Raw genomic sequence first — 21,959 nt, 5'->3', positions numbered from 1 at the left:
GGATCTGCTGTCATCACTGGGTGAGTAGAGGGTTTATGCGGCGGGGACACAGCAGAGGTACGTCCATTAGCGGCGGCAGGATCCGGTGAGGATAGCTGGCATGGCAGCAGGCTTGGATCCAAAAGGATCCAGTCCCTGCCAGCCATTCCGCAGAGTTTGGCAGAGGTTCCAATTTAAAAAAATGACGCCTTAGCATCATTTTTGAAATTCAAAATGGCCACCTCGAGCTCGTCACGTTATCGTCCCGCCCCTTCGGCTGGCTTATATAAGCCAGTACGAGGCAGCAGCTGGCAGCCAGTCAGCGGGGAGGGAGCATGGAAGAGCTCCTGAAGAAAGAAGACGCCAGAAGCCCTGGCCATGCAAAAGAGCTGCTTAAAGGTCACCATCCCCCAGGTGAAGACCCTGTATGATAAAAGAATTAGAACATTGTGTCTTGTATTTATTTAAATATTTTCATTACAAATGGACTACAGGTGCCAGCGGGCCCTTAATGTCTGGGCATGCAGGCACTTGTGGTTCTCCAAGTGCCGGTATGCTGTGGCAGGCTTGCTGGGACCAGTATAATGAACCCCGGCTCCCACCGCCACCAGGAGTGCAGGGCACAGCCCTGGGTTTCAGAGTGTTCCCCCTGCTACGGGATTATCTCCCTGGCTTTTTTTTGCCTGGTGCTGGTTTTGGTTACATAAAGGGAAACCCTAAGCTTTTATTTATTTATTTTTAAGAGGGGGGGGGGGTGTAAATCAGCCAGTGTCTCCTCCACCACTGACCTCACTGCACGTACGTCACTGATCTGCATACAACATTATACGTTACTGTGTTTTTAGTGTCCCTGACCAAGCTGGAGGCATTTCGCCTGGTTTGCAGCGGATACCAATGGCGCAGAGGCAGGCCTTCTGTAGCCCACAAGCAGAAGTGGTCAGGATACCAGTGGCCAGTGACTAGTGGCCGGTGGTCAGGAGACCAATGCCGGAGGGGGAACATAATAGTGTGGAGAGCGAAGCGAGACACCTGACCAAAAGCATGGCAAGAGCAGCAAGCCTGCGAGGGGACTCGCTGCCTGGATGCCGGTGTCGGTTTCCTGACCACCAGTACTTCAGACCGAATCCGAGGTAATGTGCGGCGTGCTGTTCATAGTGAGCCCATATGAACGGTTTCCAGGTTCAGATTATCCGTAATCTGGTGCAGTGTCTGTGGGACTGTACAATTTTGCCCGCTCTCCGTTCCGCTTGAGCACAGGCCTTGCACGCAGTCCCAGTTTTCTGTCTGCTGATCCACTTTGTATAACAACTGCTGCCTTCGCCGTTTTCCTAATGCGGACACCGCAGCTGCGAGCACCAAAAGTCATTGCACGTTCAAAGTCCGTCAGATCTCATCGTTTACCCATTATTTTATGAGAGATCCACTTAGCGTATCAGTCTCTGCATACCTTCGCCTTACTGATTCTGATGTCATTTGTCAGTATTATTGTATAACCCATTAAAACTTTTAGGTTGCTGTCAGCACTGGCCACCCACTGCCCTCTGCCCCTCAACATCGTCATCTTCCTCCCATGTTCATCGTTACATTCCCACACTGGAAGTGATTACACTTAGCCCTGCCGCAGACCTGACCGTGCGTCGCTTATTACATCAGTGGGTTCTGGCATTTCCAGGACGATGGGGGAATTCTGACACGGATGGAAACCATTGCAGCTTCATACCATAGACTTGCTTTGTGTCCAATGAAGAGGCTGCAGAGCAGAAATAATGTGTCCTCAATCAAGATAACAAATACACCACCCGAGGTGTGGCTGGCAGGATTTGGGCAACATTTGAAGGTTAATAAATGCAGATCTGCCCACTTACCACCTTCACACCTATTCGCTGACAATTAAGCCGCAGGAGATGACCTAGTTCTTCTCCTTCATCCTGCCAGAAATTAGTCAGAAGTATGCATATAATAAAGTAACGATGGCAGCACACGCATACATTATATAGAGAGACGGATGACAGCATGCAGCTGTGATGTATGAGAGACTGTTCCATGGAGAAACCTGTAAGCGTAGCACACACACTGCCACAGATGTGTAACACCTCACTACAGCCACAGCACGTCACTAATACTGCGTATAAAGAACTACAAGGACAGGTTTGGTTTTATTGTGTAGAGTCATGTTGTCTACAGGGGATCAGTATGAGATACCGGCGTGTGGTATCCCGGTAGTCGAAATACCAATGCCGCAATACCCAACTTAGAGAGACTGACAGGGGTGAGTTAAGGGTTTTCTACCCTCTCCCCACCCCCCTAACCCTCCCTGCCCGCAGCCTAACCCCTCCCACCACGCAGCCTAACCCTAACCTCCCCCCTTTGTGCCTAACCCAAACCACTCTCCGGAGGTGTCTAAACCTAATCCCCCCACCCCCTCACCGCAGCCTAAACCTAACCCCTTCCATCACGTAGTCCAACCCTCTGAAGGGGTGCCTAACCCCCCCCCCTCCCACCTCAACCACACTTCCCGCAGCCTATACCCCCGGGACGCAGCCCAACCCTAACCTCCCCTCCCCACCCCAGCGGCTTACATCTGCAGCGGTGCATCTTCAGTCGGGATCCCGGAGCCAGAATTTCGCTCCCTTTCTGGAGGCCGATGTCGGCATTCCGACTGGTATTCTGGTCGGTATTCTGACTGCCGGGTTACCGAAAGCCTGGATCCTGACTGCTTCCAGTCAACAGTCAGAATAACTGATTAAATGTCGACATGAATAGAGTGTCAACAAAACAGGATCCGGACTTTAGATAGACAATGTCTAGGTTGACAGTCAACAGGTCAACATGCATTAGGTCAACACTGACAAAATATCGACACTGGAAAAGGTCGATATGGACAAAAGATCAACATGTTTAAATGGTCGACACGTTTTTTTTGGAGGGTATTTTTTCCCATCCTTGACTATCCATGTCACAAATCATAACCTTCAGTAACCTTGTGTCGAGCGAAGTGACACACCGCACCCAAAGCGTGGCGAGAGGACCCATTTCTACCAATGGTGGTCCCAGATGGAAAAACTATCCACACTAACCCCCAAAAATCTAAAATTAAAAAGGAAGGTGTGTCGATCATTTTTATGTTGACCATTGTCATGCCGATCTTTGAATCGATCAACCTTTTCTCCATGTCGAACCTTTTCCAGTGCTGGCCCTCACCACCGGGTACTGTGGAGCCTATGTAAAACGGATTTTAGTAAATCCGACCTGTGCTCCCTGCCCTGGTGGATATAGTGGGGTCCCTGTGCAGTACAGTGTCCACGCCAGCGGCGTGGTCCGTCTCCTGGGGCCGCTATTTACTGGCGGGTCCCACCTGGGGGACACTCTTAACTCCTCCCTTTAGTGCAGCCACACGATCCTGGAGAGCATCAGCGGTGGTGTGCCTGATGACCGGTGCGCCTCCGCTGCAAGTACCCGGGAACCCGGCCGCGGGAGTATACAGCGCTGCTGGGGAGGTGATGGAGCCGCAGCACAGTATGTCACAATTACATAGAAAGTGCTGCAGCCCTTGAAGTCTTCTTAAAAAGCTCTTTTCAGGGCTGCCTAGCTCAGCCCCACCTGTTAGTGACCTACACTGCAGGCACCAACTTACAAACTGAGCTCAAGTGCCCGGAGGCGGGGCTATAGAGGAGGCAGTGCAGTGCATCCTGGGAACAGTCAAAGCTTTAGCCTGTTGGTGCCTCGGATCAAGATCCAATTCTACAGCCCGATGTATTCCCTGTGGAATCCCAGTGTACCCTGCTGCAGAAATTAATTTTGTGTACATACTATCAGACACCATGCTACAAAAACCAACAGGTTTTTAAATGAATGTCAAAAGCAACATTCTTAAGTGAATGAGGGCGAGCACGGTATATTGTGTAACACTGACAACACAGAAACGGAATACACTGAACTGCCCCCTATGGGGTACATTTACTAAAGCTTCTAAAACACAGAATTTCTGATGCTGCCCATAGCAACCAACCAATCAGATGCTGTCTATAATTTCTCTATTGCCTTTTAGAAAATGAAAGACCATCTCTGATTGGTTGCTATGGGCAATGACATCAATTCTCTGTTTTAGAAGCTTTAGCAAATTTACCCCTATGCTGGAACTTTATTTCTCTTCCTCTGGAATTCCTGTGGCATAAGAAGACAATATTGGACAACACAATGTCCACGTTAGTCACACAACCACCACCAGGGGAGTTTCTCTAATACCTGGTAATACTACATCAACGGAGAGTTTATACGTACTCCTTCTATAATCTACTTACCAGCACCTAACACACCAGGTAAAAAAATTTCTTTAACATATTTCGGCAATCCTTTTTGGAGAAAATGTAATTCAAAAGATTTGATAGAAAGTAACTCATCATTGAGAGGTGTAAGATAGCGGGGTAAATGTTAATATCCTGCGAATTGCAGCCGTCAGCGAGATCCCTGACAGTATGACTTATGTGCCCTACACACTTACCGATATGTGCGGGCGATATGAATGAGAAATCGCTCAGTGTGTATGCACCAACGATGAATGATACATAATCCCAGGATCGGTGGGATCCCGGAATTTTGGCCCGGGATTCAATCTCGGGATTGGAAGATCCAGTCCCGGGGATTGAGGGGATCAGCGTTGAGCGTCCTTAGGACACTCAGACGCTGCCCGGCTCCTTCCTCCCAGCTCCCCAGCGCAGCATGCAGTGAGAGGTCACGCTGCACTGTCACACACTGCCGTGAGAGTGCAGCCGATGTATCCCACCCGCCCCGGTGCTATTGCGAGTTACGTGCGCCTGGCGGGCGGGGTGGGGAGGGGCAAGGAGGGCAGCCACACAAGGAATAACCAATCCCGGGTATCCCAGGATTGACCATTTTTCAATCCCGATACCCGGGATTGAAAAAAATGGCCTGGGATTGGCCTCCCTAAATGTGTGGCCCCACGGTCGTTCATCGCTGGTTTTCCGTCATTTTGCAATGCAAGTCAATTTGGACAATAGTGAGATCGATCATCGTACAAATTCCTGCCGTCGCCCAGTACATAAGGAGAATAAGGATTTAAAGGAGCAATCATTTAAAAGGCAAACGCAGGTTGGTTTTGTCTTTTAAATGATTGCCCCTTTAAAACATCAGCTAGACTCCCAGGGACTTCACAGATGACTGCAGCTCACTGGGCTCCTGCATTTACCCCAGCGTCATAACCAAGCCCCTTAACCCTATAGACTATTTCGGAGGAGCAAAGATAAAAAACGCCTGCTGTTCCTGGCTGCACACTCCTAAGAGGAAACTGGCGTGGGTCATCCATGACTCCACAAGAACATACCGCCAAACAGCTGGATTCAGGCATAATTTGGCCGCACGCAGACAAAAACATTAAGCCAAGACAGCACATCTGGTAGGTGACTGGTCCTAGCAATGACCTTCCACCACTGAAACTTCCTCCTGGCAAGTGCGACCATCCCCACACACACACACACACCAAAACTGCATAACTTACATCATCTCTCATATATTAATATTCATGAGAATGCAGCCTATCAGCTGTCAGAGAAGTAATAAATAATGAATATCAATCATACTTCATGATTAATGGATCAGGGAGCGTAATAGTGAGGTCTCTGGAGCCTAACAAATTAGACAGGCCACATTTATTCACAAAATAGCTGCCCCTACTGAGGTTAGGCAACAGGGGGTCATACACTGGGTGCTACTGACTCAGCACAGACTTACCAAAAGGTATTTATTGACAGTTGTATAGCACACACATTATGCAGTTAGAGTTATAGGCTGTGGGAGGGGTGTGTTAGGGTACAAATACGTCTACTATTAGTATTCTGACTGAGGGGATTTCGTACCCAACCCATGCTGAGATGCACTGTGTGTTCTGACACCTTTCTATCACAGGCAGCATTCACTTTTCAACAATTAGGGCTATAGTGGCCCTTCGGCGACCTTCCTTGCACCACTTTTTGGAAGGCACTAACACTGCATACCGGGAACACCCCACAAGAGCTGCCTTTTTGGAGATGTTCTGACCCAGTCGTCCAGCAAGTTGTCAAAGTCACTCTGACCCTTACGCTTGCTCATTTTTCCCACTTCCACATCAACCTCATGAACTGAGTGTTCGCTTGCTGTCTAATATATCCCACAACTGTACAGATACCATCGTAGCAAGATAATGTACGTTATCCACTTCACCTGTCAGTGTTTTTAATGTTCTGGCTAACCGCTCCACTTACCCCTTGAGTCTGGTATGGTGAAAGTCGGGTGTTTCCATCACAATGAGTAACCCGTTAAAGAGTATTCTGAAGTTTGTACTTTCAGAAGAGCGGCGACACAGTTATGATTTGAGGGTCGAGGCTCGGTTCTCCACCAAAATGCATACAGTTCTGACACCTGCAAATCCCTCTTCCCGATGCTTACCCCTTTTATAACTTAAATGTAAAACACACATGATGCAAATATCAAATTCCCTTTATATGTGGAAGGAACTGGCCCAGCCAGAGCTCCCAGATGTTTCAGCAGGGGGATAATACAACTTGAATTAAACCCCTACACAACTACGATGCACAGAGTATTTTTTTATTTTGCTTTTTAAATACCTGATTTATGCCTAAGCTATTCTATGAAAACTCCACATTTTGCGTAATACTCTATAAATCCATTAAAACACACTTTATTACCCCAGAGACATGGGGCTGCTTTAAGGGAGGGCCTGTCTGCTTAACCATAGCTGTTTTGTGTCTCGGGCAGACCGTTAACTTTCCAACGTTCAGATATCCTGGTGTAACGGCCGTGGAACGTACAGAAAGCAGCCCTTTGTCAGCCAGTTATACAAGGAGCTCTGTGCAGTCCTAACGCATGGATAGATGGGAGGGGGGGTATGAAAAGTCAATATGTTTTCCTAAAAGGTGTTACAACATTCCATTATATGTATGTCCCTTGCTCAGATATATAAATTTAGCTCCAGCTCTCACAGGGTACAAGGAACAAAATCACAGACAAAGGAACAAAATCTATGAACTGTGACTTTGCGGCGCCCATACCACATAAGGGTGGGTGTTATACGCTAGACAACTGTGAGTGTATTAAGTCTCATTCAACTCCAGAAGAAAAAACACCTGCATAATAAAATAAATATATTAACTTCATATACTGTACTGCACACATTCACTAAAATATTAAAGTGGATCAATTTACAAGTTTGTGGAGTGGGCCAATATTCTGCAGCCAATCAATTCACTACCAACTAGTGACATCACGAGGAGCTAAAGCTTTGGTGATGTCACATGCTCATATCAAACGGACATCAACATTGGCTTAACCCAGTCATGTCCAAACTGCGGCCCTCCAGATGTTGTGAAACTACATATCCCAGCATGCCCTGACACAGTTTTGCTGTCAGAGAATGCTAAAGCTGTGTCAGGGCATGCTGGGATGTGTAGTTTCTCAACAGCTGGAGGGCCGCAGTTTGGACATGCCTGGCTTAACCAATAAAATCGCTGCTGGTTATTTACAAAAATCCCCATGGTTCTGGGAGACATGGCCATTTATGGTCCTCATGTACTCAAACTGCGTCCTCATGTGACCCTAACAGTGCGTGTTTTCAAGGTATCCTCAATGTATGCAAACTGTAGATCTACAGTATAATGTTAGTCAATGAATACCCCTGTGTCCAGCAAGATAATCTAAAACGCTTAACTGGGGTTCCACCATGTCTCTCACATCTGTGGGGAATCGGCAGAGTTCTGGTAAAACCAGCATACCGCAGGCCCAAGTCTCTGGCTAGGAGTAGTGGCAACCATAAGGAAATACAATTTCCCAGGCGTTAGTGTAGCACTAAATGAAGGATCATTTTCCATAGATCTATAAGCATATAAGCATGGGGCTTATCCCCTTAATGCATGAAAATCATCTAGTTTATTGACGGCACACTCAACATCTGAATTAGCTTCTTGTATTTCTGTTCACCCGAATAAGAAAAGGGTTGCAGGTGCTGTAAGGATGGTGCTTTCACATTTACTAGCCATGAATGCTGAGGGTAACCCCTATATTGGTCTCCTGTATTACATTTCATATCTGTGAATGCAACAGTGATCACGTTATACCTAACTGTATACTAACTTGGTCTGTACTCTGTGGCAGTCAGAGAGCCAAAAGAATTCTTAAATCTGGTCATATGTCCACGCACTAACCAAACTAACCACAATGCGGCACTGAGCAGCCGCATCCATACAGACATTACTGGGGTCTGTTAATGCAACGGAAAAAATTACCTTCACCGGCAGACTGCAGTCATCTTCCAAATACATCTACTAATAATCAATAATCACTGTGTTGATTATCCATCATTATCCAGCATTTTGGGGGCCTGAAATGGGGTGCTGTCAGAGCCACATGCCCAATACTGCAGCATGACCATCCGTATAAGGTTGTCCTAGCTGGTTTGGATAAATGAATTTCAGAGCATTGAGTTGTCGGCACTGTACACGTGGGTCCCTGGCTGCGAATTCCGCCTGCAGCGCTCTATCCAGGAGGTCAGCACCAAACCACCATGTCATCAGCAAAACAAACAGCGGTACTGTAACAAATCCTCCAACGAGCAGACTCGCTGTCCTGGAAACATTACATTTTATTATGTAAACTCTACTGAATACATTTGCATATAGCTGTATGTAGCCACGTGCTACATCCTCCTACTGTATCCGCTGCTTGTTCTCAGTAGGTACTGTTAATGACACAGACCGCACATTATCACATCATTGACTTAAGCAGCTAACACCATTTTCCACGGAGAGAAATGTTATTTCATATATAGATAGACACGGCTGCCCCTACAGCACAGGAGTAGTTCCCTCTCGCTCACAATGATGACATCACTGGGAAATGGCGAGCCGTTAGTTACATGGTACAATGGTTACTTGGTACCTGTACAGTATAGGGTCTGTCTGATACTTATATCTATAATTACTGCACTCACAGTAACGGAAGCCGTATGACTGCTCACAGTACATAGGGTTCTATGTAATAAACACCTAATGACCAAATGTTTCACTGACCTTTTACAGATGAACCTACAATGAACTGTACATACTCCATGCCATCCGTCCATACATAAGAAACTAATAAGTACTGTAGCTGTTCTTCACTGGCTAATATCAGTTCTATAGTCTCAGCTCTTGTGGACCAGTGGCTGCCCTGACATAGGGTCTCAGTGAGGCGGCTATGGCCGTACATACCAAAAGCTAAGAGAATTGTGCGATAACGGAACCTAAATACACAGTCTACTGTATTATATATGAATACTAACAGAGCAATGTACTGTATTTAGATCTAGGTCAGTGACTTGTCAGGAAAGACAAATATGGCATCATGCATAGAGCAACCTCTGGATACACACACACACACACACACACACACACACTCACATAATGCTAAGCATAGATCGCAGCATTCATACAGAATGCATACAGGCGATATAAATGCACCGCCAGCAACTCACTAAACACCAGGATATAACACCAGTGGAACGGTACACGGTCACATGTCTGGTGACACACGCCATCTATACATTCCTGGTTGCATCACCGCTCAGAGAGAGAGAGAGAGAGAGATAAAAAGGAAGTCGGTGGTTCCCCTTTTTCAACCCGCATGTACAGTCCTACAAAGAGTTAACATCATGCAGGTGCATTCCCAGAAGCCCTGATATAGACGGCAACCACTGCATCTGCTGTAAAGCCTCTGGCGCTGCATTATTAGCCAGATCAGTGCAATGTCAGGAAAGGCTGTCGCATTAAGTCTGCATCACTGACAAACAACATGCTCGGGTGAATGAGGATCTGACTGTACAAGATAATGCAAATCCCGTGTAAAAGGCGCAGCACAGTGAGGAGGAGAATACACCGGTGTAAGAGAGGCTTACATGAGAAGACTGCAGCGCAGAAACAAACAAGCTTTGCTGTAGTATGGCACAAATACAGTCACTAGTAGCCAGACTACATCCACTGCAATACGCCCTTCTAATAGGGGCAAAACGGACCTCAAACCACAGCAGCCCACCATGGTCTAACTTATACTACTGTAACCAGCCTTTTGTGGATTGTTGCTTATGATCCGGTGCAAGTGCTGCCCCTAAATGCACGCTAACAAGGAAGCCCTAAATATCTAATTATGTACACGGAAAGAGAATACAGCATAAGCAGAATTGATTCTCTGTCTAGATCAATCTCTCAGGTCCATGTGCAAGGATATTCTGTACACAGTAAGGATCAATGATTCTTATTTTGGTGGTTTGGTCAGAATCTACACACCAGAGCATGGGTCTTCAACCTGCGGCCCTTCAGCTGCTGTGCAACTACACATCCCAGCATGCTCTGCAAAAGTTTTGCTATTAAGGCATGCTAAAACTGAAGCAGGGCATGCTGGGATGTATAGTTCTACAGCAGCTGGAGTGCCGCAGGTTGACCCATGGACCAAAGTGAAGGCTACAAGTAGTAACAGCAGAAGTAGGAGGCAAGATCACAATACAGCAACTTACTCTACCACGTCCTATCTTCAAATCATTTAAAATTTAGATTTCTCAATGCTCTGTTTAACTATCACCTAAAAGAAGGAGAAATAATGGGTTTTGGACTATTTCTAGGTGCAAATAAAGTAATATTAAAAAAAAAAAAAAAAATGTTTTAAATTAAAATGGGCTGGAGGAATATAGAGAGGGAGGAGCCAGCTGCACATCCTGAAAAAAATGAAAGTGCCAGGCTCCAATTATCCACTCGTCTATACCCCATTTTCTATATGCTCCAGTGTCCCCTAGCGGATGAAGGCGAAATATAGTGTATTATAGTAAAAAAAAACTGCAGTATGGGGCAAGCTCGCTGACATTTATGCAGAGCACATATTAGCCGATTCTGGCAAGTGCGCCCATTCAGAGTCCAGGCGGAGCTGTGGGATGACATGGTGTTCTGTAGGTGCAGCGACCACCTGCCAACCATACCAAGTGCCCGTCATGTGATCCAGAATTTTCAGACAAGGCCAGCAATGATCAGATCAGCGACGATAGGATGATTCTCCGGCATCTGACTCTACTTACAACCACACAAGGTCAATTTGCCCATATAGCTACATTATATGCCCACCCTGACGTGTATTTAATGCTGCAACCCCAGTGTAACCCCTTCCGATACACAATTTGCGTGCCAGTGTCTCCGGGAACACCTGAAGCAGTGCATGTAGAACACAGACTTCGCTACAACAAGTAACTTTCTGCTACAGAGAACAGGCAGTAATACAGGCACAGCCTCCGGAGACAGCAGCTCTGCGCAATACCCCAATAACACTACCAGCAACATTGCCACATCCTGGATAGCAGCCAAGTCACTTTATCATCAGCACTGAAAAGGGGATTTCTGAGATACTTTAGAACTTGGCTAAATATTTCAAGAGATCTGCGCTTATCCCCGCCAGCATCTCGTTAGTGAACTGAAATTCAACCCTGCACAAAACAAGTTTATTAATTCTATTAATTGCATTCTACAAGTGCTTTGATCACAAAAGAGGAATGAACGGTGCTCCAATTCTGCTTATAACTCAAACAGGCTGCGCAATAGCGATTTTATTATATTATATTAGCACGTATTAATGAGGGCACAAGGACGACCTATGGGAACATAATTGTGCAAGAACAAGGAACTGGCAGACTGACAAATTAAGTAACATTCACTGGATATTTTCTTTATTTGATAAGGAAATGACATACCAGCGCACTGCCGGGACTTCATTGGATTATACTGCGGTCACTCCATCTACAAGGGAGACAAAAAACAAAAGTGGTAATGCCTATGGAGGACTAAAGTGAAATTAAACATTTGTTGGAGGAAAATTGGTGGAGGGGAGCAAACAAATGTGGGGGGGGGCTGGGGCTGAAATTCTGTGGTACAACTGAGGTTAGTGTCTAGTTTGCTTGTACGTCCTGGGCCCTATTCCTATATAAGAGTTCGGTGTGATTTACTGACGCCAGCCGTCAGTAGAACGACAACAGCATCCCAGCCGACAGTATGCCGGCAGTGGGGCAAGCACAAAGTGGGAATAGTCCTGTTCGGCCGGGATTCCAGCTGCCGGCATTGTCAGCTGTCGGGATTCTGGTGTCGGTATCCCGACAACCGGCAACTTAAACGTATACACTATATCATAGAAGGCCAACCCTGCGCCACACCTCTATGGGGGGAACTCAAGTGTTTTGCACACCGCCGACCAATAGATGGTGCCCAACAGAGAAATGTAATTGTTCCGTCATTTTGACGGGCTGGTAACTAATCTATATAATAAATATCCCAAGGTCTATCCAGTCTCCTCAATGAGCATGCAGCGGAAGCCGGATGAGCGCCACCCCCCCACCGGCTTCCACCTAGAGGGAGACAGGACAGATAATTAAACTTTTCATTTTTTCATTTCAGCAAGTGGGTTGGTTGGGTATAAAGGTAAGTGTGCGTCAGAATGTAACTTTGTTTCTTTGATTTTAAGCCAACTGCGTGATAAACGATGGACATCTGCGGCACTCGTGCCCAATGGCAAAACAACTGAATATCGCCCGCTGGAAACTAGTTACTTACAGGCACCCAAAATCAACTGAAATCCCACCACTCCCCCCAGTCCTTGGCGTGCCACAAGGGGCTATTTGGTGCGATCTGATCACAGTTGTGTGTGGATACATCTGTATGTTCTGAACAAATTTGCCGATGAAAATAAAACAGCATTACCACAACGCTAAACACTTGGACACGTGCGACTTTGGTGTTTATTTTACCCCATCTAAAACCTTTCAGGCCATGGTCAGCTGTCCTTTTCAATGCAGATGGAGAGACTACACAATCACACGTCGCAGCAGAGATGCAGGGACAACGCAGCAGCCAACATTGACTTATGTTCCTCACAGCTTCATAAATAAATATGAGACGATCACAGACCACCGCCTTCTGCGTAATCTCTTACGAGATGGGTAGTGCTGACAAGCAGGATGGGGTAAAATTCTACTCAGTGGGCGCAAACAATCTGCAATATCCGAGAGAACAATACCTATCAGAGCAAACAATAAGGAGGAACGTTGTGGCTTAGCTACGCCGAACACATAGCAAGTTTACCATTCCCCCACCGAGAGCCGAGCAGGCTGAGAGCAAGTGACCTAGATTTTATTGGCCATGTTTCCATAATGCGATATAATTACAGAACAGCTCCAGCAGAAGCTGAGAACCACTGCGCTATAGGAACGTGGACTGGAAAGAGGAGAAGTCACTCAACTATATATTTATTATTATTATCCTCCTTTATTTATATGGTGCCACAAGGGTTCCGCAGCGCCCAATTACAGAGTACATATGCACATAATTAAAACAGGAAAACAGTGACTTACAGTTGAAGACAATATAGGACAAGTACAGGGTAACTAAGCAGAACTACACCAGTAAATGACAGAGATAAGTTCCAGGTGGCCAAAAAATAAGATTTTAAACCTACCCGGTAAATCTTTTTCTCATAGTCCATAAAGGATGCTGGGACTCCGTAAGGACCATGGGGATAGACGGGCTCCGCAGGAGACATGGGCACTTTAAGACTTTGACTCTGGGTGTGCACTGGCTCCTCCCTCTATGCCCCTCCTCCAGACCTCAGTTAGAGAAACTGTGCCCAGAGGAGACGGACAGTACGAGGAAAGGATTTTTGTTAATCTAAGGGCAAGATTCATACCAGCCACACCGTATAACATGTGATATACTATCTAGTTAACAGTATGAAAAACAACTTATCATCGGTCCAAACCCGATGAAACTCCAACAACCCTTATGTAAGCAATAACTATATACAAGTCTTGCAGAAGTAGTCCGCACTTGGGACGGGCGCCCAGCATCCTCTACGGACTACGAGAAAAAGATTTACCGGTAGGTTTAAAATCTTATTTTCTCTAACGTCCTAGAGGATGCTGGGGACTCCGTAAGGACCATGGGGATTATACCAAAGCTCCCAAACGGGCGGGAGAGTGCGGATGACTCTGCAGCACCGATTGAGCAAACAGGAGGTCCTCCTCAGCCAGGGTATCAAACTTCTAGAACTTTGCAAAGGTGTTTGACCCCAAGTAGCAGCTCGGCATAGCTGTAGTGCCGAGACCCCTCGGACAGCCGCCCAAGAAGAGCCCACCTTCCTAGTGGAATGGGCCTTAACCGATTTTGGTAACGGCAATCCTGCCGTAGAATGCGCCTGCTAAATCATGTTACAGATCCAGCGAGCAATAGTCTGCTTTGAAGCAGGGGCGCCAACCTTGTTGGCCTCACAAAGGACAAACAGTGCTTCTGTTTTTCTGATCCTAGCCGTTCTGGCCACGTAAATTTTCAAAGCCCTGACCACATCAAGGGACTCGGAATCCTCCAAGTCACGTGTAGCCACAGGCACGACAATAGGTTGGTTCATATGAAAGGATGAGACCACCTTAGGTAGGAATTGAGGACGGGTCCGCAATTCTGCTCTATCCATATGGAAAACCAGATAGGGGCTTTTATGTGATAAAGCCGCCAATTCCGAAACTCGCCTGACCACCTTCCAAGTGAGATATTTTAACTCAACTGTCTTAAGTGGTTCAAACCAATGTGACTTAAGGAAACTTAACACCACGTTAAGGTCCCAAGGCGCCACCGGAGGAACAAAAGGAGGCTGAATATGCAGTACTCCCTTTACAAAAGTCTGTACTTCAGGTAATGAGGCCAATTCCTTTTGAAAGAAAATGGATAGGGCCGAAATGGAGCCTAATTTTAGGCCCAAATTCACTCCAGTTTGTAGGAAGTGAAGAAAACGGCCCAGGTGGAATTCTTCCGTAGGAGCATTCCTGGCCCCACACCAAGAAACATATTTTCTCCATACTCGGTGATAATGTTTAGATGTCACGTCCTTCCTAGCCTTTATTAGCGTAGGAATGACCTCATCCGGAATACCTTTTTCCGCTAGGATCCGGCGTTCAACCGCCATGCCGTCAAACGCAGCCGCGGTAAGGCTTGGAACAGACAGGGACCTTGTTGCAACAGGTCCTGCCTTAGAGGCAGAGGCCACAGATCCTCTGTGAGCATTTCCTGCAGATCTGGATACCAGGTCCTTCGTGGCCAATCCGGAACAATGAGTATTGTTCTCACTCCTCTTTTTCTTATTATCCTCAACACCTTGGGTATGAGAGGAAGAGGAGGAAACACATAGACCAACTGGAACACCCACGGTGTCACTAGGGCGTCCACAGCTACCGCCTGAGGGTCTCTTGACCTGGCGCAATACCTTTGTAGCTTTTTGTTTAGACGGGATGCCATCATGTCTATTTGGGGCAATCCCCACCGACTTCCAATCTGCGCGAAGACTTCCTGATGAAGTCCCCACTCTCCCGGATGCAGGTCGTGTCTGCTGAGGAAGTCTGCTTCCCAGTTGTCCACTCCTGGAATGAACACTGCTGCCAGAGCGCTGACATGATTCTCCGCCCAGTGAAGAATTCTGGTAGCTTTCACCATCGCCACTCTGCTCCTTGTGCCGCCTTAGCGGTTTACATGAGCTACTGCGGTGACGTTGTCTATCTGGATCAGAACTGGTCGATCGCGAAGTAAGATCTCCGCTTGACGTAGGGCGTTGTATATGGCCCTTAGTTCCAGGATGTTGATGTGAAGACAAGCTTCTTGACTTGACCAAAGGCCTTGGAAATTTCTTCCTTGTGTGACTGCTCCCCAACCTCGGAGGCTCGCGTCCGTGGTCACCAGGATCCAGTCCTGAATGCCGAACCTGCGGCCCTCTAGAAGGTGAGCACTTTTCAGCCACCACAGGAGAGACACTCTGGCCCTGGGGGACAGGGTGATCCGCTGATGCATTTGCAGATGTGACCCGGAGCATTTGTTCAATAGGTCCCATTGGAAGGTCCTTGCATGGAATCTGCCGTAGGGAATGGCTTCGTATGTCATCATCATTTTTCCCAGGACTTGAGTGCAATGATGTACTGACACTTGTTTTGGCTTCAACAAGTTCATGACCAGAGTCATGAGTTCCTGCGCTTTTTCTGTCGGAAGAAAAACCTTCTTCTGGTCTGTGTCCAGAATCCAGCCCAAGAAGGGCAGACGAGTCGTAGGATTCAGCTGTGACTTTGGAATATTGAGAATCCAGCCGTGTCGCTGTAACACATTCAGTGAAAGTGATACGCTGTTCAGCAACTTCTCCCGTGATCTCGCTTTTATGAGGAGATTTTCCAAGTACGGGATAATTGTGACACCCTGCTTGCGCAGTAGCACCATCATTTCCGTCATTACCTTGGTGAAAATTCTCGGGGACGTGGAAAGTCCAAACGGCAACGTCTGAAATTGGTAATGACAATCCTGTACAGCAAATCTCAGGTACGCCTGATGAGAAGGAAATATGGGAACATGCAGGTATGCATCCTTTATGTCCAGAGATACCATAAAATCCCTCCCTTCCAGGCTGGCGATGACCGCTCTAAGTGATTCCATCTTGAACTTGAACCGTTTTAAGTAAAGGTTCAGGGATTTTAAATTCAAAATGGGTCTGACCGAACCATCCGGTTTCGGGACCACAAACAGAGTTGAGTAGTACACCTTCCCTCTTTGAAGTAGGGGAACCTCTACCACCACTTGTTGCAGACATAATTTGTGAATCGCCTGTAACACTATCTCCCTTTCCAGGGAAGAAGTCGGTAGGGCCGATTTGAAGAACCGGCGAGGAGGCACCTCTTCGAATTCCAGCTTGTAACCCTGGGAAACAATTTCTATTGCCCAGGGATCCACCTGCGAGTGAACCCAGACGTGGCTGAACAGTCGAAGACGCGCCCCCACTGGAGCGGACTCCCCCAGGGGAGCCCCAGCGTCATGCGGTGGCTTTTGCAGAGGCCGGGGAGGACTTCTGTTCCTGGGAACTAGCTGTGTTGTGCAGCTTTTTCCCTTTGCCTCTACCTCTTTTATTGGGACGAAAGGACTGCATTTGATAATGAGGCGCTTTCTTAGATTGTGAGGGAATATATGGCAAAAAATTCGATTTACCTGCCGTAGCCGTGGAGACGAGATCAGAGAGGCCCTCTCCGAACAATTCCTCATCCTTGTAAGGCAACAACTCCATATTCCTCTTGGAGTCGGCATCACCTGTACACTGCCGGGTCCATAAGCCACGCCTAGCAGAAATAGACATAGCGTTTATCCTGGAACCCAGTAAACTAATGTCTCTTTGAGCATCTCTCATATATAAGACAGCATCTTTTATATGCCCTAGGGTCATTAAAATGGTATCCTTATCAAGAGTCTCAATGTCCGCTGATAAGGTATCTGTCCATGCTGCTACAGCACTACAAACCCAGGCCGACGCAATAGCCGGTCTGAGTAACGTACCAGAATGTGTGTAAATGGACTTCAAGGTAACCTCCTGCTTGCGGTCAGCAGGATCCTTGAGGGTAGCCGTATCTTGGGATGGAAGCGCTATCTTTTTTGATAAGCGTGTCAAAGCTTTGTCCACCCTAGGGGAGGATTCCCACCGTATTCTGTCCTGTGACGGGAAAGGATACGCTATAAGAATCCTTTTGGGAATCTGCAGTTTTTTGTCTGGAGTTTCCCACGCTTTTTCGCATAATTCGTTCAGCTCATGTGAGGAGGGAAAGGTGACCTCAGGTTTCTTTCCCTTATACATGTGTACCCTCGTGTCAGGGACAGGGGGTTCCTCAGTGATATGCAAAACATCTTTTATAGCGATAATCATATATCGAATACATTTTGCCACCTTTGGCTGCAATTTTGCATCTTCGTAGTCGACACTGGAGTCTGAGTCCGTGTCGGTATCTGTGTCAGCTATTTGGGATAGTGGGCGCTTCTGAGACCCCGAAGGTCCAGGCGACATTGGGACAGGCATGGGTTGACTCCCTGACTGTAACCCAGCTTCAGCTTTGTCTAATCTTTTGTGCAATAAATTAACATTAGCACTTAAAACATTCCACATATCCATCCAGTCAGGTGTCGGCACTGCCGACGGAGACCCAGCATTCATACACTCCCCCTCCTCCTTAGATGAGCCTTCAATCTCAGACATGTCGACACACGTGTACCGACCCACCGTACACACACAGGGAAGCTCTCTTCTGAAGACAGGTTCCCCACCAGGCCCTTTGGAGAGACAGAGAGAGAGTATGCCAGCACACACCCCAGCGCTATATGACCCAGGAAAAACACAGTATGTTTACCCAGTAGTGCTTTTGTAATATGTATATGCGCCAATTATGTGCCGCCCCCCCCCCCCCCTCTACTTTAAAACCCTCTTTCACCGTGTGTCAAGCAGGGGAGAGTCCGGGGAGCTTCCTCTCAGCGGAGCTGTGGAGAAAAATGGCGCTGGTGAGTGCTGAGGGAGAAGCCCCGCCCCCTTGGCGGCGGCCTCCTGTCCCGCTCAAAATAACTAATAATATGGCAGGGGCTCTTAATATACATGTACAGTGCCCAGCTGTACATGTATATCCACATATATGCCATAGAAGAGGTTTTTATTGCTGCCCAGGGCGCCCCCCTGCGCCCCTCACCTTTACAGTGACCGAGGTGTGTGAGGTGAATGGGAACAATGGCGCACAGCTGCAGTGCTGTGCGTTACCTCAGTGAAGATTCTGATGTCTTCTGCCGCCTGTGATTATCTTTTCCTCACATACTCACCCGGCTTCTTTCTTCCGGCTCTGCGAAGAGGACGGCGGCGCGGCTCTGGGACGGACGGCGAGGGTGAGACCTGCGTACCGATCCCTCTGGAGCTAATGGTGTCCAATAGCCTAAGAAACAGAGCCCTGAAACTCAGAGAAGTGGGTCTGTTTCTCTCTCCTCAGTCCCTCGATGCAGGGAGTCTGTTGCCAGCAGGCTCCCTGAAAATAAAAAAAACTAACTAAAATGCTTTCTTTACAGGAAACTCAGGAGAGCTCCTGAAATGCACCCAGTCTCCACTGGGCACTGTATCAAACTGAGGTCTGGAGGAGGGGCATAGAGGGAGGAGCCAGTGCACACCCAGAGTCAAAGACTTTCTTAAAGTGCCCATGTCTCCTGCAGAGCCCGTCTATCCCCATGGTCCTTACGGAGTCCCAGCATCCTCTAGGACGTTAGAGAAAACTGTGTGATTTGGGCAGTTGAGGACTATTAAAGTAAGAAAAGGATAAGCACATGAGGGAAGAGGGCCCTACTCGCGAGAGCTTACATTCTAAATAGTCTCCTTTCCTAGAAGATGCAGGATTCCATGGGAAACGAGACAGACAAGAGGACAGTCCCCGAGATAACATTCAAAGCATTACTGAAACATACTTGATTGGAGAAACATATGTATTGGGACCCATAACACTGGGGGCATTCTGTAATAGTCTGTGAGATGCAGACTGTTTGGGATTTCTGCGACTCTGCCCGTATATTTAAAGCGGCAATCATAAAACCAGGTCAGTTTTGCTTTGTAAATGATTGCTGCTTTAAAAATACAGGCAGACCCACAGAAATTCCCGCACAGCATGCAGCTCGCGGCTATTACATATTGTCCTACATCTTACATTTGTTCATGTACAATTATGGTAAATACTGTAGAGAGACTTCACCCACATCTCTGCACGGTGATCAGCTCCACTGCTTGCACAGGCCGTGTCCACCACAGGTGAATACACGTTCATCTATCCTCAAATCGACCCAAATTGCCCAATTTGGTGGACCACGGACTTTGTGACTTAGCCACGCCATGTGTCCTGCCAAAGCCTTTCTTAAAATAAGTATCTTATTCTCATCACTAATGCAATGAAGTACAAGGCACGGGTACCCAGGATGGGATACAGTCATTAGGTCGAGCACTATTGGTCGACAGGCATTAAGTCGAGCACTATTGGTCGACAGGCTTTAGGTCGAGCACTATTGGTCGACAGGCAATAGGTCGAGCACTATTGGTCGAGCACTATTGGTCGACAGGCATTAGGTCGAGCACTATTGGTCGACAGGCATTAGGTCGAGCACTATTGGTCGACAGGCATTAGGTCGAGCACTATTGGTCGACAGGCATTAGGCGAGCACTATTGGTCGACAGGCATTAGGCGAGCACTATTGGTTGACAGGCATTAGGCGAGCACTATTGGTTGACAGGCATTAGGCGAGCACTATTGGTTGACAGGCATTAGGCGAGCACTATTGGTTGACAGGCATTAGGTCGAGCACTATTGGTCGACAGGCTTTAGATCGAGCACTATTGGTCGACAGGCTATAGATCGAGCACTATTGGTCGACAGGCTTTAGGTCGAGCACTATTGGTCGATAGGCATTAGGTCGAGCACTATTGGTCGATAGGCATTAGGTCGAGTACTATTGGTTGACAGGCATGAGGTCGAGCTCTATTGGTCAATAGGCATTAGGTCGAGTACTATTGGTTGACAGGCATTAGGTCGAGCACTATTGGTCGACAGGCATTAGGTCGAGCACTATTGGTCGACAGGCATTAAGTAGACACCTGGCAATGGTTGACACATGAAAAGGTCGACATGAGTTTTTCACAATTGTTTTCATTTTTTTAACTTTTTCATACTTTATGATCAACATGGATTACGATTGGTAATAGTAACCTGTGCCGAGCGCAGTAGTAACGGCGCAAGACACCTTGCCCGCAGCATGGCGAGGGGACATGGTGCACTAACTGGGATTCCCGGGCACTTTACGAAGAAAACGACACCAAAACCACCCAAAAAAACTCATCTCGACCTGACGACAATGTCAACCTCTTCAAGGTGTCGACCTAGTGCCTGTTGACCAATAGTGGTCGACCTAATGAGTGTCTACCTAAATAGGGTCGACCCAACAAACCCATTCCACATGAGCGGCTTGTGCCACATATCATTGTGCTTAATCTGAGACTCCATACCTATTCCTTTGCAATAGAAAAATTAACCTTAAGGAGGGGGGGGGGGATTTAACATTTTTTGAGAAAACTAATGGGGACTCGGCCGGCGACACTGAATTGTTCTGCAGAGAAGGGAGGGTGCTGTGGCCGCCCATTTACTTATAACACTTGTCGCACTCAAAAGCCGAAATTTGGTGGGGGGATCTCTGCTTGCCCCTTTAGGAGGGTATGAGCTAAACTGAGATCCACATTTATTTAATTTCATGGCAGCCAATGCAGCCGCATCTTCAGCCGATATGCATGTGACTCTATATCATCCGCTTACAGCGTATGGACTCTACCAGAGGAGACCAACAGAGGAGGCTGAAGATAGGGCAGCAGTCCTGTGCTTTGGGTTACAGTGCTCCCAGACTTAATGTCCCATAGACAATGTGTTAGTATGGTTGGTTAGCTCTGTAGCGTCCATCACACACACATTATCTAGAAGAGGCTTCTGTGAGCAATAGACATTCACTCTCACCACAATGCATGTTTCCATCACTGAATCCCAAATCAATTGTGGTCAATGGAGAATCCTCCACATGATGGATCACCGGCACCAGGAAGGAAAGTGTAGAACATACAGCCCATCATTATCCAGGGGGCACTAAACACTCTCCCAGCCCCGTAACACTAACGTCAGTGACCAGGAGAGCTGCAAGGCTTTGTCAGCCGCGTCTATGTGTTCCAGGAATGAGAATAACATTGCACAAATCAATACACACACATCGCCTATGCCTGTTCTCTTCTTGCTTCACCTGGGGTGGCGGACTTTTGTTTTATTAATACTGACATCAATCCAGAGCATCAATTACAGCTTATAAATTATTACTACAGGTTGTGTAACAGGTGAACAAGTGTACAGTAACTATAAGACAATCGTCTCACAGTCACAATGATCACCTGCCTTACTTGTACCTCCAGCCACGCTCAGCCAGGGAGCACAAATCAGAGAGGGATAGGCCGCACTCATCCAAATACATTCTGCCAAATACCCTTCCACACCGCATATTAAAATGGCTTGGTAATTACAG

General features: G+C 47.2%; 1 protein-coding gene across 6 annotated transcripts in view; it reads right to left on the bottom strand.

Moving 5' to 3' along the window:
• The window catches only part of TIAM1 (TIAM Rac1 associated GEF 1), a 482,294-nt gene that overhangs the window by 324,145 nt on the left and 136,190 nt on the right, over positions 1-21,959 (bottom strand). For 2 of the 6 annotated variants that reach the window (XM_063956412.1, XM_063956413.1), the window contains exon 2: positions 11,753-11,798. The exons of 2 other annotated variants lie outside the window; for them this stretch is intronic. In XM_063956412.1, coding sequence (XP_063812482.1) covers positions 11,753-11,774 — 22 coding nt within the window. In that variant the 5' untranslated portion in view covers positions 11,775-11,798. Of the gene's footprint in view, positions 1-11,752; positions 11,804-21,959 lie in introns of those variants that run through there. 2 more of the 6 variants (XM_063956405.1, XM_063956409.1) reach the window with 1 other exon arrangement.

The sequence above is a fragment of the Pseudophryne corroboree genome, chromosome 2 (assembly GCF_028390025.1).
Source record: "Pseudophryne corroboree isolate aPseCor3 chromosome 2, aPseCor3.hap2, whole genome shotgun sequence".
Taxonomy (NCBI): domain Eukaryota; kingdom Metazoa; phylum Chordata; class Amphibia; order Anura; family Myobatrachidae; genus Pseudophryne; species Pseudophryne corroboree.
This window is presented reverse-complemented; position numbering and strand designations above follow the sequence as displayed.